Source organism: Festucalex cinctus, chromosome 16, assembly GCF_051991245.1.
Source record: "Festucalex cinctus isolate MCC-2025b chromosome 16, RoL_Fcin_1.0, whole genome shotgun sequence".
In the NCBI taxonomy this organism is placed as follows: Eukaryota; Metazoa; Chordata; class Actinopteri; order Syngnathiformes; family Syngnathidae; genus Festucalex; species Festucalex cinctus.
The window spans coordinates 12,615,694-12,634,044 of NC_135426.1; the positions used below are offsets into that span (position 1 = coordinate 12,615,694).

Genomic DNA, 18,351 nt, shown 5'->3' on the forward strand with positions numbered 1-18,351 from the left:
AAACCTCCTTTCCGGCCAGGGAGTCTAAACTGGGCCTATCTTTAGTCAGCAGTCAGGGAGGGGCGACCCCTGCTCTGTTTGGATAGCATTCTACTCACCGATCATCAAGTAAGACTGCCCGCCTATCGGGACTGCAATCTACACAAAATGGACAAACCAAATGTGACTACAGTGAGCCCCCATTATCACTCGGGATGGGCAAGTACCGATACTTGGTATCAGTTTCGGGCTGACATCCGACCTCACAGTGGTCAATACTAGTATCAGCCATTCTCTTGTTTCTCAGAGGATGAGAAACTTCTTTACCTGCTAGCGGTCGCATATTTAGCAGACAACAAGACTTCACATTTCTTTAATATCGCTCAGACATAACATAATGGTGATAATGACTTGCAAGTAAAGCAGCAAATGTCCTTATAATAATATAATATTATTATAAGTAATAATAAGTCTTATAGTCTTAAAAGTCTTAATAAGTAATAAATATAAGTAATAATAAGTAATATAATAAGTCCCAGATGAAAATATAACCAAACTCGGTCATTTTCACTCAGAAATGCAAACCGAAATGTAGCTATAGGGTCTCCCATGCTAGCATGCAACGGACTACTTTCTAATCCTAACGAGAAAGTTTCTGGTCCTAATGAGAAAGTAATCCTAATGAGGAACATTAATCCCCCACCCCAACCCCCATGTCACATTAGGGGCTCCATAATGTTAGGATATTAACATTTGAGTACTCATAGTGATATTGGTGGTATTGGTAACCATAACATCTATGCTAATTTCCTATAGCCCGCCAATGGGGTTTCACATATGTTAACATTAACCTAATAGAATTTTGCAACTTTGGTTGAACAATAAATATGTTATATTCCTTTTCTTCTGTTTAATGCAGTCACAGCCAGCACAGTTAATATGGATCTTTGATTTCTATTGCCGTCAGCGAATGTTAATTTCTAAGTTATACTTTAAAGATCAACTGAGAGTGACAAATCAGCAGCCTGAGAAAAAGCACGCTTTGCACTAAACAATACTTCTAAAAATATGTATTGCTAAGTTTCAGTGTGTTTGAGGCATTTGAGAAACTACCTATTTTTAAAATGCTTTCCATGATATACACACAATGTGTCTCAAGTGCGTATTAATGACAATGTCGTCAACAAACGGCATCATAATGGTCATGATCTCCATTCAGGTTCGCTTGCCAACTTTGTCCATATAACACCAGTGAGCTGCCTACGTTGCTGCCATGACAACATAGTGCTGGCGGAGGGGAAACCAGCCTTGACTTTAAATGTCACAATTCTTCTGTAACCGCTGTGAGATGGCAAAACAACAGCACGAAACAACAATTTAGCTGCTCCTTAGAAGACAAGCCCAATGCAGTCTCACCCTGTAAAAACTACTCCAGAGTCTCATTGACTTTTGTGGGGATCACTTCCAGGGATGTGTGGATTAGTTACAGCCTAGGCTAAGACTCCCCCCCCATTGATGAATATTCTGCCGGGACGAATTTGGTTTCCAGTCCGTCCCTGACCACCAGGCTTAGCGAATTTTCTGGGGGAAACCCTGCTATATTAGCAGTCAACAAATCAGATTTGTCATTTGTTCAGGGGCCTGATGTCAGCATTTTTCTGTCCCAATACAATGATCAGCGTAAAAGTTGTTCCAGCCAACTTTGCCTACAAAACATAGTGGTAGTCTTTAGAAGTATATTAAAGTGAGGTAAATCAACACTGAAGAACACTAGTGGCTAATTGAGGTGGACTTTGCAAATGTTGACGGGAAGTGGCTTTAAAATTGTTCCTATTTTTCACAAGTGCTGCATGAATGTCACACTTACTGCTGGTTGCTGATGTTGAAAGGCCTCTGGCGGGGACGCAAATATGCCAGTGAGCTCATTCCCAGCTTGCTGTCAGACAGATTTTTTTTAGCCGAGGGAAGAAAAGTTGCATGTTTGTCTCTGCGAATGGAAGCTAGCGACTATACAAACCGTTTTTTGTTTGTTTGTCTGTTTTTTTGTGGAGCATCAAATGCAACCAGCTGCAACGTGTAAGCGAAGCTCTTAGTTTCATTTCCTCTCACCACATCTGACTTTTCAGGAAAACCACATCCTGCCACTAGTTCCTTAAATGCTCCAGCTCTGTGATAACTCCCCTCGGGTGCCGCCCTCAAAGCTCCGGAGTACGGTACTTGGCGGAGGTCAACGGCGGCGTCGCACTGTGCTCAAGGTGTTTATTGTCAGCGTGGCCTGTTCCCACAGTCGGAAAAAAAACACATCCGAGGAGGTGCAAGTTTGTGCTTTCTCCCTGTTGACGACGCTCACGAACTGCCTGCACTCATGACCTCGATCTGCCTTTTTTGTTTTTTTTCCCCCTCGCCTGATGCTTTTCGTTTGGTGTGAGAGGCAATGGGGTTGACACTGAGGTTGTCGCACTCACAGAGAAATCAATAGCACATAATTATTAAGCTGAACGTGGCATTTTAGCTGCAAAGTTCAAGGCAGGTTCGTACAGGATGCTGATCTTTTTGTTGACAAGCTAAAACTACTATTTTCTGAATTCAAGCTATAAAAAGCAGTCCTCTGCTTGTCGGGTTTATTTAAATAGTCGTGGAAATTCAAAAATCATTTGTAAATTTAGTAGTCATTTCCAAATGTCAACGTGGCATTTTATTTTCTTATGGCGCACATTAAATTACATTAAGAGAGACAAAAGTAGATACAGTTTGGTTGAACATTTTGGTGCTTGTTACACAATTTTGAATCGTCTTGTTTTATGTGACATGACAAATGGAATTTTCTACAAACCTGGAATAAGCACTTCAAATGTATCGAAAATCCTTCAGAAATAAATCCATGAAGAAGCATTTTTTTTTTAAAATCATAAATAACATTCAATTTACACTACTTGAATTGAGTTTTTAAGGGAACTGAGACCGTTTTTGACATGAATTGGAGCGCCCCTCGGAATTTTGGTCGGTACGAGCTTATTGGTGGATATTGTCCAACTACAACTTGTCTGCCAATCGGAGAAGGGGTTACCAAAAGAAGCAGCCAAAAAAAATTGTTGAGGAGATATGTTGAGAAATAGTTAAGGTTGCATTGGTTTATTCTACTTTGAAGGTGGTTTTTACCAGATTTTCTACAGACAATTACACAAAAAAAAAAGGCCTTTTCTAAATCGTTGTCGAGTCATAATTTTGCAAGAATGTCAGTTTACAAATATCACCTCAGATTGTTGTGCGACAAATAACTTGAAGCAAACACGCTTGACTTCTATTGTCTCAGTTTGATGTTCATCTATTGTGGGTGTGTTGGGGAAATATCCCACTTCTAGAAATGTACTTTTTTCTGGGTTTTGGACTTGGCACAACTTTGTAAATAAAAATAAGCTATTGTAATAGAAGCTGAATCGTTTTCTGATGGTGATCCCCGCACACACACAAAGTAGAGGAGATGCACTCACAGTCAAGATGTTTCTTCTTGGGTCCGCTCACTTCGTGCGTGGTGGCCTTGCACACCGCCTTGCTGATCGCCGATCCGGTCATGCTGTGCTGAGCTGCAGCGATCCGGTCGGTGATCGATTGGCCAGACATGACGTCTCCTTCTCGGCTCTTTTTCTGTGGCTTTCGCTCAGCTCCCAAAAAGAGAAGAAGGGGAGGGGGAAAAAAAAAGAAAAAAAGAACAACGATCCTATCAGTGGGTCGACTCCGGCGGGTGGACACTTGAACGTGACTTCGCTGTCAAGTGAACAGAAAAGGCCTTTCTTTTTCTTGTTTGCAATGTTCTGCTTTCTCTAAATCTACGACACTATTCTGAGCTAGTCTGTGTTAGCTCATGTTTCCCCTGCAATCCTCGAGCCAAAAGAGAGTCCCGCTGTGGGATTTGCCAACAGTGGAAATAACTTTGTGAGCATAAATAAACATAGTTTACTATATGTCACATGGACGATGTTATGGTTTCACGCAGGACACGTCGGGGGGTAAAATGCGAGCAATCCGTGTGAAATCACAACACTGTCACCCTCTGCAGATCTTTTTTTTTTAGTTCCTCCTTCCTCCACGTCAACTTGTTAGCTCGTTAGCTGCTAAAAGTGCAAGTCAACTCCACTTTCAGGCAGAAAAAGTCACACGGAACCGTGAAGGGCATTGCTCGAACTTGGAAAAATCACACCGGGGGGCCTCCAGCGGTGACAGGTGATGTCTCAGTCGGGGAGAGAGGGCGCGAGGGGCGGAGGGTGTTAGCCGAAAAAAGAAAAAAAGAAGCCACCGTCATTCGTTTGGAAAAAGAGTTGAACCGGCAGAAAGGTTAAGTTAAAAATGACAAGCGCTAGTGCTCCGTGGCTCGCCTTCGCTTTTCTTTCGCGCTGTCCCGGCGATTGACAATTGCCGTCCCGCAGCGTGGAACGCCTCGACTGGTGGGGGTTGATGTGAGACACGGCTGCTTCTGTCTCCGCCGGACAAAATGGCAGCGTAAAAAAATCAGCTGATCTCACAACCGAGATGCCTTCAGGGACGAAACACAGCCTCAGAATTTCTGCCTTCACGGAAAACATGTGGAATTAACAATAAATTAAAAGCGCTACCATTTAATCATAGCAGACATTACGAGACAAATCAATATTGTATTAAATAGAAGACAAAATGAGTCCAAATAATCTTCACCTAAATGACTGGTGAAGCTAAATCCCAGTCTTCCAACAGCACATAAACGTTCAAAAGACTATGCTTGCATAGCGTGAAGTCCACGGTGAGTTCAGCCATGCACATTATACAGATGATTTTTTTATTTTATTTTTTAAATCTATTTTGCACTCCATTGCATCACGTCCTTGCAACAATACATCGCTGAGCCAACGTCATTCTTTGGTGACGTGGTGCGCACAATTTGGGAGGCGGCATCAAATGGTTGCCCCTCAGACGCCCCGTGTCCTTATTTGACTCCGGATCCTACGGAACACACTGTACTACTGAACCAATTGTGGAGACTTTCACGACGATAAATCGTCGAGAGGTGACAATGGAAATGGGGACAACGGATGGAAATTAGCCTATGGCTATAATCCGGCGTGGTGTGTTTACATTCATGTGTCCCATGGTGTGACGTTCATTAACATGTACTGACTATGTAAACGAATAAATGTTAATGTGAAAATTTGGGTAAAGAATATACAAGTTTTTTATTTTTCAAATTCTGAACAAATTATAACACAACACGGTGCATAATTTTGAGGCAATTACATATATTCATGTCTTCAATAAAAATAAATCACAATATAATTGATAAACAATGCTGTCGAGAATCTTGAAAGCAGACTTGCAGTCACTCTGACGCCTGCGGGGAATGTATACTATTTCCCAGACTGAATGTAATTGGTTGTTAATTGTAATTTAAACACCCAGTGGACATACAGCCCTGATCCTCACTTGAGCGCAATCCTGACTTGGAGTCTATCGCCATCTTCCGGCGAAACTCCCTATTGCCATGGCAACTGCATGGATGCTGGCAACCCGTGTAACCCCTAGCAACGAGTGCCAATTAGTTGAAGCTGTTTACTAAATGTGCTTTGCCAAAGACCAGTGAGCTCTGCATGGTCATTGGGGGAGGGGTCGTGGGCTTGGGGTGGCGGGTTAGATGTCGCAGGGGGAATGGCCCCAGGTCTCACCCCAACCACAGTAAGTGGTTAATATTACCATGGCAACAACTGAAAATGATAGCTTTTTGAATCTTGGCTTTATTGTACAAAGCTATAAATATGTGACATTTCAGAAGATGAATTGGAAAACAACAGGTGAGGCTGGTTAAAACAATGACAGGGACAAAGACGAACAATAAGGGTATTTTGTCAATGTTATTTACATCCTATGAGCAGTGTTGTGCATTTGTGGTCTTAAATAAAGCAAAAAAGAAAGAAAAAGAAAAGCAATCCAAATGTTTAAAAGAAGAGAACTAGCTAAACCGTGAATGTGCAACATTGAGCTTGTCTGTCATGCAGAAACATTGATTTATGCCAGTGACACTGACTCACCAGGAGCGCATTTCATGATTGGGAATGTTTATTCAAAGTGAAAAGAAAGCGCTCCAGACTGCATTGAGTCACTTAATCATGACAGCATGCGGACCTTCATTTGTCAGCATTTCAAGCTTAAGAGAAACATTTTTACCCACATATACTAAAGTGTCACTCAAACGAGGGCAGAGGACATCTCTGCCAGGGCTTCCGGGTCGATCCCGACGGCGATGGGCTGGCAGCAGCCGACGCAGATGTACCTGAGTACCCACAGGTAGATGATGACCGACAGGACCACGGTCATGGACAGCAGCAGCAAGCTAAGGACGGACTGAGGGCCGGCGCCGATAAACATGACCAGGGAAGAATGGAGGGAGTCATCATCTGCTTTGTGTGCTGGAAGTGGAAAATTGTGGTATTACAGTATCAATCCTGAGCGTTAAAGCAGCAATTGTTTGAAGAATTTCGTTCGACAAAATGTTATGGTTTAGTTGAACATTCTCAAATGCAGCTTGAAGCATGCATGCTTTCCATCTTATTTGGAGAATGAAAGCGTTAGAACAGGCACTAAGAATACTTTAAAGAGTGTATTTTTGACAAGTTATATAAAATATGTAGAATGGCAGTAAAGAATCACCTTTGCTCGAGTGGAGAACTAACAGCAGGCTGATGGCGATCACAATGACAGCATCCCTCCTCATGGTGGACTTTCTAAAAGTGGAATGCATTGAGGTGTTATACACAAAACACACATGTAAACAACTATGTCACAAGAATTGACTTACAAAAAGAATGAGCGGTATCCAGAACAAGAGAGCTAATTACTGGATGCGCTGACTCTCTGTCAGTGTCCGTTGTCTGGATGCATTAAATAAAAAAAATAAAAAAAAGCTAGAGAGAAAACAAATTAAATTAAAAAGCAATACAACCTGGCCAAGACCACAGCTCCATTTGTGTGGAATGTTGCTGATGCTAAGACCAGTCAGGAGACTTCATCATCTTCCTCATCTCACAGTTTCAATCAGCCAGCTGCGAGGGGGGGAGACACCTGAGAAAAGGAAAGATGGCTTTTTGAGCTTGAGAGAGATTGGTTCGAAAATAGACAAAAGACGGTGGTGGCGAAGTGGGAGCGAGGGAAAGGGAGATGATGAGCAAGAGGAGGAGTGGCTTCCATGTTGCCAGCAGCAGTGAAATTGATAAAAAGACAAGAACCTTGCTCCCTCTGGTGGTTTAAAAAATTTTTTTTTGAATGGTTCACCTTTTCTGTTCATAGTTACACTTAATTTCTCCCATGTTTTTGCTACCACAAATACAAATATTTTTCTACCCCACACTATTTAGGACTATCTAAATAAAACAGTGAGTGCTAAGACTATTGATGCCATGAAGGCACGTAAAACAAGTGATAGAAGAGCAGAAGAAAAGAAACTGACTTGCCCAGTCTCCTTGTGAATCTGGCTGTGGCATGTCTTTTGTCCCTCCCAGTCACGCCTCCAGGGGTCGCCTTGGAAACACATTTTACAACTGGCAACCTTTCAAATATCCTGTAAAGTACTATGGCTATACACAGGAACCCTTAAGAGCCAAGAACCCCAATTCCAAAAGGGACGGAATGCGACAAGTTTGTAAGAAATTTTAGATTTTCTTTACAAAATATTGCTGCTTGTTGCAGTTTCTGACCCACATCTTGCATCTTTCAGCTCTTTATGGACAACAAACAGAGTCGAAAGGAAAATGAGGAGAAAGAGAAGACACAGACAGCTTTGGGAGTGCTGAGGCAGTTCAATGATTTCCATGCAAACAGAATGACCGCATGGAGGGATGCTCTTCGACAGTGTGTCTGCATTCTCAACACAACTACGCCAGGTATACGTTTGAAATCAATCTTCAGGGTTTCTGCAGGTATCATTGAGTCTAATTTAATGATTTTCAACTTAAAACTAATTTACCCTGTACATAATTAACATAAAATTGGACAAATATGGTTTTCAAACACAAATGTGCTTGTATATTTTAGTTAATTGATGCAATAATTGTAAAGTAATTCATAGTTACAGTTAACAGTTACCATTAAAGGGAGTGTGAAACATTGAATTATAGAGTTGTGTTGAGACAATTTTCTGCCACTAGGTGGCATTGGAGCTTCATGTTGGATGTTGGTGAAACAAGCGCTACATTTTTCCTTTCAAATTCAGGGTAAATGGAATTTGGAGCATGAAGCAACTCGTGGACTTTAGGCCATTTTGTTCATTGTAGTCACCAGTCCCCACAAATACATATTTTGTCATATTATTGCTACTTTGTGCTATAGTGACTACTTTACACAACATTTTATTTAAAATTAAGCATGAACAATTGTATTTACATTTTAATGCCTCTCAACATTGTATTTAATGCTTCTTAATGCCATCTAAGGCCTTTTTTTATTTTTTTTTTATTTTTTTTTTTTTAGTCAAAATCCATTTAATGACTTTTAATGCCTTTTTTTAATGAGCCGCGGAAACTCTGACGTTATATTATTTTTATTTCGTACATTGGCCTTCTTTGGGGACTTACCAATATCACCACAGTGGGTTATAAAAGTAGGTGAGTTCTTCTGATATGGCCTTGACTTTACCACTGATCTAATATAAACAAACCCCTCCTTTTCCAGACGTAAACAGTGTTTTACTAAGTCTTATGGAAGACTTAGAGCAGATTCAGGACCAACTGAGCACAATATGCAACAAACTGGACGCTGAAATAATCCACTTGAATACAGAAGCGTCTCTGCACCCAACAACTCAACAGAGTCAGCACCCTGAAAACAACGGTGACCAGAAGGCCATCGAGGCCCAGGCAGAAGATGAAGATGATCAAGAGCAGCTGTCAAACACTGAACAAACAGCCTCTAACTGTTTTACCAGATATGATGAAGCAGAAGGTAGGCTGGAGGTCAAAGGTAAAAGGGCGGATGGTGAAGACCTCTTTGACACTGTCTCAGAGAAAACAAATAAAGAATGGACCAGAGTTGGGTAAGCTCAATTTACACACATCAAATATAATGTACAGTTGCAAATGTTTTTAATGTGTGCACACTTTCTTAACAGCGAAACAGACATACCAGGTGCATGTATCATCAGAGCACCTTTGGGCGCTGTCAAAGTCGTGCGCTGCGAGGTGGCCGACTCCTTGAGTTGCCTGATGGTGACCGGCGCCGAGGAGCTGGTGAGCCAGGTGATCAGGCTCAAAGCCGTAGGCGACGCCGACCTCCGCTTCCCTCTGACTTTGGCGTTGTCTTTCCGTGCACGTTACCGTGGCAGCTACAGAACCATCAATGTCAAGGTGGTGGATGGCGATGGGAGGGTCAGCTACCTCATACCTGCAATGACACAGGGCACATGTGGTGGGAAGAGGGTAAAGTACCTAACTCAATTCAATATATTTCAAAAATGTGAAGGGTTCCATGATTTAATTCTACTTTTTTTATACACTTTGGCTTCAGGGATCCTTTGCAGAGGTTAAGGTGTACTCCCTTGGCTTGTTTGCAGTGATTTCCTGTCTCAAACAGGAACATTTCACAGTTCCTAGACATGGTGTGTCATACAAACTTCCTGTTGAGCCTCGTATCTGCCTCAATTACCTCCCAGGGTCCTTCACCGCCCCTGTAATGGTACAGTACACGGTAAGAGAGACTTATTTAGAAATCAGTAGTGACATAACTTGATCCCTTAGTTTAACAAACATGAATTCACCCCAAATCTAAGATCCAGCCACTCGACGCTGTTCTCCTGGCTGCCGTTAAGTCAAAAAGTGAGGCCTACCGCCGGGTGGTGTCCACCAGTCCACTACTCTACCTAACACACCCGACCTCACAAAACCTACGACGACCTCTCACAGTCACCCTTCCCTGCCCGCCAAATCCTGACAAGAGGAAGGACACGAGGGGACAAGTGGAGGAAAAGGAACTCCACCTTCCTCAACTTGCCGCCGCTCCTCCAATGTGGGATTGGACTTCTTTCCACCAGAGGAGGTAAAAGCCTCCAAAATAGTTCAATTACGTTTGCCTATGAACAGCATGTCAGCTTCAAAACAATGTGTGTGTCAGGATGTTGGGTTGCTGTACACAGTCCTCGGAAGAGAACCCCGCTGAACTTTTGAGCGTACTGTGCTCAAGGGACCAACAGTGGAGCATTCCGGAAGACGTCCTGATCCGGAACCATCAGAATGGCCTGGTGTCTTTTGAACTGACAGAGAGCTTTGACAGGTTTGATGTCTCTCTCTTAGAACCATAGCTTCAGTTTCTGTGTATGTTTCAATGTCCATGTCAAAAGGGATTACAATGCAAAAGGTCACAGAAGGAAAAATCCTCCAAAGAAAGACTATAGATTGTACCGGATTCATTACATCCTTGCAGCGTGCTTGTCCAACCAAAAAGACTTGAACATAGATGGAAATATTAGCCACAGAAATACTTCAACATTTTCTCCCTCCTCCTCCAGACTGCTGGTGGTTCGTCTTTTCCTCCCACTTCAAACTTGCCATCTCACCTCCCTGGCAGAGGAGCTGGTGGAGTCGGCCTGCCACCACACGGTCACCGTCGTCATCTGGCGGCACCAGGACGAGCCCCGCGCCGTCCTGGTGGCTGCCCTGCCCAGCAGGGAGCTCAGCTGGGAACTATCCCGACTTCAGGCGGCGGGCAACAGTGCTCCTCTGGTGACGTCGCCAGAGATCTGCATGCAGGAGGGGGACCAGCTTCTCCTCCATCTTTGCGGAAACATCTCCTGTGCAGGTGAGATGGAAGCATAATCATTTACAGTAATCCTCCGCTACATCGCAGTTCACAGTTTTGTCGCCATGACCAATCACGTAGATGCAACTAAGCACTACTTTGTTTGTAGGATTATTAATAATAAGAAATATATTATGTTGGAGCAGGAGCTCAGACTAACGAGCATGGCATTCTAGACGAGCGGATCACTTTCCACAGCCAGCGCAAGAATGAGCTGCTGTTGCATCTGACTGAAGTGGACCCCTTTGGAAACTACAGCTCCCCTCACTACAAGGGCGCCATCGTCTTCTACAAGGTCACCAGAGGTCAGGTGGAGTGGCAAGTGGACACATTGCTCCAGATGGAAGTTAAACACCTCGGGAAGCCTGTGTGTACGCTGCCCCTGACTTTGCCGAAGGTATCGTCAACTTTAAATGAATTCAAGAGCACCTGGTTGGCCTTTTGGGTGACGTGGTCTTCCTGTTTCATTTAGCGAGTCCGAACCATCAGACGACCCGTCACGCCGAAGATAACCCTCTGTGAGCGGAAGGGTAAAAGGAAATATTTTACTTCCTGCCATTGAAGCATGGGCTAAAACTAAACCATGAGTCACCAACTCCGGTCCTCAAGGGCCACTATCCTGCATGTTTTAAATGTTGATGATTCAAATGACCGGCTCATCAGCAAGCTTAACAGAAGCCTGATAACGATCCTGATCATTTGAATCAGGTGTGTTGGAGGAGAGAATCATCTAAGCCCCTGTTCACACGGAAGCAAAGCCGGCTTCGTTCCTCAAACAAATCTTGTACAGACAGAAATGTTTCAAGACATGCGGGTGTCCAAAAGAAGACGCTGAGGACGTTTAACAGCTGTAATTTATATGCCAAGTCTGGAGTGGCGCTGTAGCGCTGCCACAGGGAGTTAACGGAAAGGATAGAAGAAGAATCGGCGACGAAGACGAACCACTGATATGAATAGCCGAACCACTGATATGAATAGCCGATAGGCCAAGACTTCTGAAGTCGCGAGGCTGCAATATTACTCCTCCCAAGAAACATTTCTTGGCATACGATCCTATACATTTACAGTATCGAAATTTGAGAACATTTGAGACAGTACTTAGTAGAAACAACAGGAACTAAGCGATAAAAGAAAAAGGGGTCTTCAAAGTAATTTAAACAGTAGTCTGCTCGCGAGATGGGATGAGTAAGATGGCTGCCCTGTCACATCGACGGCTTGCACGGGCGTGTACGGGCTATCGGCTATCCAGTAATATATACAGATCAGTGAGACGAACACAGAAGTAACAATGCCAGGTGATTCAAGTACAATAACGTCACGCAAAACATTTTGCTGTAAAACCATAAACAAGCTAACGAGGTTGCGCAAAACGACAACAACACGGCTATCTGCCATTGTTGTTGATAGACTTGCGGTTTGTGAATGACATCATCACTGGAGGAGTTATCCCTCTTATGGTGTCTACTTAGGAGCGTACGGGGCACGTTTTGAAATCTTTCCACTGTGGAGCCAGTTTCCAAAAGTGATCAGTTTCAAGCTCCGAACCTGCGCCGCCCTGTGGACAAACTGCCCAAACGGTAAGAAACTTGTGCGAATACTGTACATTGAAACGGGCTTTCATGTGGACGGGGCCTAAAACATGCAGGATGGGTGCCCTCAAGGACCAGAGTTGGTGACCTAATCCTAACTTTTGCATACTGGTAATTAATTTCTGACTCAACAGAGACCCTCCCGGACTCGCTGCTACTCTGGCTATCAGGAGAGCTTTCGGAAGACGAGATAGCCCCGCTGGCGCGTTCTCTACGTCTTCGCCGTAGTGCTGCCCAGCTGGTCAAGTTGCGCGCTGGAGACAGTCTGCCTGCACAGGCCTTCAGCATCTTGACCATGTGGGGGAGGGAGCTCCCCGCTTCCCAGCTCCAGTCCAAGTTCTCCCAGTTGGCACACTGCTTGGCCAGGATCGGCCGGCCGGATCTTGCCAGAGAACTGCTGCTACGCCAGGCACAAGAACCTCTGCCATTGAAATAAAGACGTCTATGGCGCGTCACATTATATGCTAGTGGACTTTTGTTTGACTAAATAATCTAATGTGGTTGAACAGTTTAGTCTCTAAATGTCTAACACTTTTTTTGGTGTCAGTTTTAAAGTCAATTCCAATTGGGTGTGACAAATAAGCAACCTGAAGCAAACACGATTGGCCTCTTATTGGGAGAACTGTGTGAGCCATAGAATGCAATCCTCTAGATACACAGGGATTGACTTGTAAATTGTAACCGTTCTCATGTGGCCTTGTCATTGCGGCTTGCAATAATCTACTACATCCACAAGAGGACAGTGTTCCACCATTCTTCTAAGCCTTCTTTCAAACTTGAGGCTGTTTCATGGTACTCATGACTGAACATGTATTTTGATGCTACAAGAAGACAAGTATGGGAGTATATTAAACCAAACAAATGCGTATTTGACAGCATGAATCTTGAAATGGTCTCACTTCATGGTCTTTTCATTGCTGTAAATCAAAACACAAGCTGCAGTGGTTAATGTGTGACGCCGCTCCACAAAGAGTGGCAGATGATTCACCAACGCGGACTCGCGGCGTGTCAGCGCGCCTGGGCCGAGTTGTGACCTCGTTAAAGCCCCATGACACCGAGTCATCTTAGTTCTCGCCAGCGCTGATGTTCGGCGACAGCCAACCAGCTCGCACACCACTTTCTGCTCCCACTAAGTGGGAAATAATGACGAGTGGATGAGTGGTGTGGGGCCTGATACGTGTGTCCTATTGGGGCCGATTGGGCACCTGTTCTCACTCTTCACATCCATCGCCTCAAAATCCGCAAAAGAAGAAAGCACGGGGAAATAGATTTTGGGGAATTTTTCTTCCTCTTTTATGGGATGCTAAAGGGCACTTGTGAGTGTGCTGAGCATTATTAGTGGCCTATCACTGACACACACATGCACACCCCCACACACACTGATGGTCTCAGTAAATGTCACAGAGGGGGCTCCTACAGTGGCAGGAAACTGTTTCCTCTCTCATACGATCACCCTCCCATCCCGCTCTACATTATTGAAAAGGCCACACAGCAAGGCACTGTTGGAGGTGTGCTCTGAGTCGGGTGGGGGGGTGGGGGTGGAGGGGTCAGAGAAGGCGGGAAAAGAGGGCTGAAGAGGTGATGAGTTCCCGCCGAGCGACAAATGAAAGAGATTCTGATTAAAAACCCATTGCTTGCGCCATGCATCTAGCAAAACATGCAGGAAACTGTGTCAAGGTCTCAAGAGTGGCAAATTTCATTGGACAAGGACAAGGATGGATCATATCTCTGGGGAGCAGGGGGGGAATGTTGGACTCGCACCATGACTCGCAAGCAGATGGCGAGACAGAACTCTCAGGTGGACAGCTCAATGGTCCGTGCTAAAGTCTTCATTTGTCCTCCATTTCAATGGCAGACTGTGCAGAGAGGACCAGAATTCCCTATCAGGAATTCCCAATCTGTGAAAAATGACAGATGACCCAGTCAGTTGCAGTCTCCTAAGACAGATTTCACTTATTTTTTTTGTTCTATTACATTGGTAGCTCAGGGAGGGGTATCAAATGAGTGTTTGATGCACTGTGAAACGGGCTGTGAGTAAAAAGGTGAGAAAAGGCTGGGAATATGGTGAGAAAACGGGTCGAGAAAGTGTCGGCGGAGTGACAGTATAACAAAAACAAAAAAACAAGAGGGAGGGGGCTAGGAGGAAAGTGGCAACTTTGGGCAACTGATGGCGTCAACACACTGTATGTGTGTGTTTGTCTCATGTCAGCGGGTTCAGATTCTGCTTTCACACAAACAACCACAAAATGGCCTGCAGGGAGAGGGCACACAATACTCTGTCACATTTTGTGTTTCACACATTCATGCAGCCATTTGGAGAGAGAGGATGACTGTCCCCAAGCAGAAAAAAAGCAAACTCCTTGGTCATATTATGAGGTAGTAGGTACTAGGGATGGAATGATATCCAAACAACCACAATACGATATTATCACGATATGAACGTCACGATACGGTAATTATCATGATATTGTGTTGGTGATATTTAAAAAACCTCACAACATTGTAAAAAAATAAAAATAAAAAAAAATTTAAAAAAAAGAGCTCATACTAAAAAAAAGCACAATATTGTGTTTTTGTACATAACAGCAATGCATATAAACAACCTACAATCTCTAATAACAATATTGAGGCACTTACTTGCTAATACAAGCACACATTGATCGCTTCACAAGCAAATTAGGTTCCCTTTCATGTGACAATTAGCATAGATTTTAAACATAGAAGGCCAAAACATCCCTAATGAAAATTAAACTGCAATAATAAATTAGCCACTAGAGGGTGCTAGAACTACACAAATGGAAATCAACATGACTTTTTTAACAAATGTATTCCTTTTAAATATTGTGAACTTTGACAATGACGATATTGTGGCAGTTCTAATATCACGATATCACGATACTGCCCTTATCGTTACATCCCTAGTAGGTACCATCCATCCATCCATCCATCCTCTTGACCGCTTATTCCTCACTATGGTTGCAGGGGGTGCTGGAGCCTATCTCAGCTGGCTCTGGGCAGTAGGCGGGGGACACCCTGGACTGGTTGCCAACCAATCGCAGGGCACACTGAGACGAACAACCATCCACACTCACAAGCACACCTAGGGACAATTCAGAGCGCCCAATTAACCTGCCATGCATGTCTTTGGAATGTGGAAGGAGACCGAAGTACCCGGAGAAGACCCACGCAGGCACGGGAAGAACATGTAAACTCACCCAGGAAGACCGGAGCCTGGACTCAAGCCCGAGTCCTCATTACTGGGAGGCGGATGTGCTAACCAGTCTTCCACCGTGCCGCCAAGTAGGTACCATAGGTGAGCAGTTTTAATATTGGTTCCATTAAATTGTTTTATCAATAACGTTTTTCTTGGCTGCACTGTTTCCACTATGTGAATGATTTTGTCCAATTAGATTTCAGCCTCAGTGTGTTACCATGTCAAACTAATCAGCCAAGGCCTTCAGGATCAGCAGTGCCGCCTGACGTAACAAACTATATCAACAATGGGGCAGTTTCTTCAACCAATTAGATTTATGGCAGCATTCTTCCATCCTCTGATTTGTTAGTCAGAGCAAAACAAGCCTGTAGTGATTTTTACACAATACATCAGTGCATAACGAGTTAAGCTGACCTTAACAAGATACACGCATCTACACACAATATATTTGAGAATTAACGTCTCAAAGAAGCAGCATCTTTGAGTAGAATCTTTTTGCATGGATCTTCCAGTGCAATATTGCGACATTCGAGCAACAGCAGATGTCAGCGTCTTCATCTCGTCTCCCTCGATTCACACTTGCAAGCCCCTCTTACGCGCTAACAAGCAGCTGTCAACTTTCCTCGCTTGTACCAGCAATCCTCGTTATTAACGTCACACTGCGGTTGACCTCGGCCTCAAGTGGTCTCGTTCGCCCCTCGGCATGCCTGGCAGATGGAATAAGATTATTGGGATTTCCCAAGAGCTCCGACACATTAGCTTTGATTCATTTCCACTATTGTACGGTTAACTTGGTTGGCACATTTTTCTGTCTTCAGGCCAAAAGCATGACCATGTGAATTGTTCTTAAAGAGTTAGTCAACTAAAAAAAATTAAACTAACTAAAAAAAATTAAACTAACTAAAAAAAATGGTGATTTGCTCGGGAAAGCTAGGACATTCTGTACAATACTTCCAGCTGATTGGATGATGCGGCATTGCGCACGTTAGTTTTGACCAATCATGGCCACGGATGAAAATGTCGTCTTCGTTCTCATCGAAGCGGCTGTTCAACATTCAACAAGGAAACGGTGAGTAATTCTGCGAGAACAGAATTAATTACAGCGTCCATTCGTCCATGTTAGCTTTATTTGTTTGCCCCGGCGTCGGCGCTGGCTTCCTGGTTTCGTCACAGCTGCATGTCCCGTCGCAAACACAATGTCGCTCTGTGATTGGTCCGATCGGTGGAAATAATGGGCTCAGTACAAAATGTACTCTCCGGAGTTTGTGAACTCACAAATAGCGCGAAAATTCATCTTGCAGAGCAAGGTTAGTGGAATCCATCCCCCATGACAAACAGGGGTTCCTTCTACTATAATCAAACAGATTGATGAGAAGACTAAAAAGCAAAATGTGTGTGTGTATTTGTGTGTGCCAGAACCATTTGGCTTCTCACAAGCAGCTGTCAGCTTTAGCCAAAGTGTTTCAGCTGACTGATCTTCAAACTGGGCCAATAAGCTCCCGCACAAAACTCATCTGCACATGACTTGCTGTCAAATATGGCGGTCTCGACCAACCGACGGCCCAATTATAACCAATGCGTTCATTTCTCATTGAGGCCATTCGTCCGGCGCATCAAGTGTGTACTATACATGACCACCGCTGCAACTCCACTGGGTCCCACCACCCATGGCCATTACAATAATTAACTAGAGAGGGAGTTGATGAGGTAGAGTATAGGAAAAAGAAAGTGGTAGACAGTGATAGAAAGGCAAAGAAGATGGAGGCTGGATTTGGGTAGCGAAAAGGGGGGGTGTACCGCGGTGGTCTTTTTCTGCCGAGGCAGCAATTGGGTGGGAGCTTCCTGCCTGCCGTTAATCCCTGAGTGACTTTCACTGCATACAGTGAAGCGGGCACAGGCCAGAGCCATCGCAAATTAATCTAGCAAAGAGCTTGGGAAGTGGCCGAGCTGAAGCCCCCCACCCACACCTCGCTACCTCCCGTTAAAAGACTGGAGAGCGGGGGGGTGATGGCAAGAGGGAGACATGCAGAGGATAGAAGGCAAAAGGGATTTGGGTGCAGGAGGGACAAGGAGGGATGGGGCCCATAAGGAAGAAAGCGAGCTATTTTGGGCAGAGTAAAGGACAACCACATGGTGACATCACTCACGGGCATGTGATGTCACCACCTGCTGTGATGTTATCCAGCTCCAATCTGACCACTATTATTCTTGCTGTGGTTTTGTGAGTGAATATCGACAGAAATATTCATGTCAATATTAAATGCGACTGTACTGCCCTGTTGTCAGTTTCTGTCTTGGGAATACAACCCAAATTTCAGCTATGACATTACATTACATTACGCATTATATTTTAGCCCTTCCAATAGTGGACTGTACTATAAATATGACACATAAAACCAAAGAGAACTAAAACAAAATGTTCAACCAAATATACCACTTTTACAAAAGTCAGCTAACTTAATGCTAATATAAAATTTAAAACACCATAAAATGGTTAATGGAAATTTGCTTAGAAGTTACATTAATGATAAACTACGACTTTGACACACAAAAACAACATAAAACCATACTCATACTGTCTAGTATTCTAGTCGTAGTCTAGTCTAGTATTCTAGTCATAGCTGGTCATGTGCACACCCTCGGTGCCTCACGCTCATCAGTTAGCTTGGGCTTCAAGATAGTGGATAGTGTCCTGCGTGAAAATCCCAACTTTACATAGCTCATTTAACAACTCATTTCATCCGTCAGTTTAAACACCAATTG

General features: G+C 43.9%; 2 protein-coding genes and 1 long non-coding RNA gene across 10 annotated transcripts in view; 1 reads left to right on the forward strand and 2 right to left on the reverse strand.

Annotated features, from left to right (window-relative positions):
- The window catches only part of LOC144003430 (phosphatidylinositol-binding clathrin assembly protein), a 32,612-nt gene extending 27,605 nt beyond the window's left edge, over positions 1-5,007 (reverse strand). For 4 of the 8 annotated variants that reach the window (XM_077499669.1, XM_077499668.1, XM_077499667.1 and 1 more), the window contains exon 1: positions 3,471-5,006. In XM_077499669.1, coding sequence (XP_077355795.1) covers positions 3,471-3,600 — 130 coding nt within the window. In that variant the 5' untranslated portion in view covers positions 3,601-5,006. Of the gene's footprint in view, positions 1-3,470 lie in introns of all 8 variants that reach the window. The other 4 variants (XM_077499665.1, XM_077499671.1, XM_077499670.1 and 1 more) reach the window with 3 other exon arrangements.
- Positions 5,008-5,438: 431 nt separating this feature from the next.
- On the reverse strand, positions 5,439-7,202 carry LOC144003436 (uncharacterized). The gene is made up of 4 exons (XR_013278982.1): positions 6,944-7,202; positions 6,800-6,872; positions 6,652-6,725; positions 5,439-6,410 (listed from the first exon to the last, which is right to left on the reverse strand). It is a non-coding gene; the product is annotated as an uncharacterized LOC144003436 (long non-coding RNA).
- Positions 7,203-8,693: 1,491 nt separating this feature from the next.
- Positions 8,694-13,117, forward strand: dthd1 (death domain containing 1). The gene is made up of 9 exons (XM_077499025.1): positions 8,694-9,028; positions 9,104-9,410; positions 9,499-9,678; positions 9,761-10,026; positions 10,102-10,260; positions 10,496-10,785; positions 10,932-11,182; positions 11,258-11,315; positions 12,509-13,117. The coding sequence occupies exons 1-9, from the start codon at positions 8,694-8,696 to the stop codon at positions 12,808-12,810; spliced, it is 2,148 nt and encodes a 715-aa protein (XP_077355151.1). The 3' UTR covers positions 12,811-13,117.
- Positions 13,118-18,351: the final 5,234 nt, after the last annotated feature.

Bases quoted from the DNA above. Each gene is read 5' to 3' on its own strand.
- dthd1 (XM_077499025.1), top strand. From the start codon at position 8,694: ATGGAAGACTTAGAGCAGATTCAGGACCAACTGAGCACAATATGCAAC. The intron at 10,027-10,101 runs GTAAAAGCCTCC...TGTGTGTGTCAG, and splicing joins ACTTCTTTCCACCAGAGGAG to GATGTTGGGTTGCTGTACAC. The intron at 11,183-11,257 runs GTATCGTCAACT...TGTTTCATTTAG, and splicing joins TGCCCCTGACTTTGCCGAAG to CGAGTCCGAACCATCAGACG.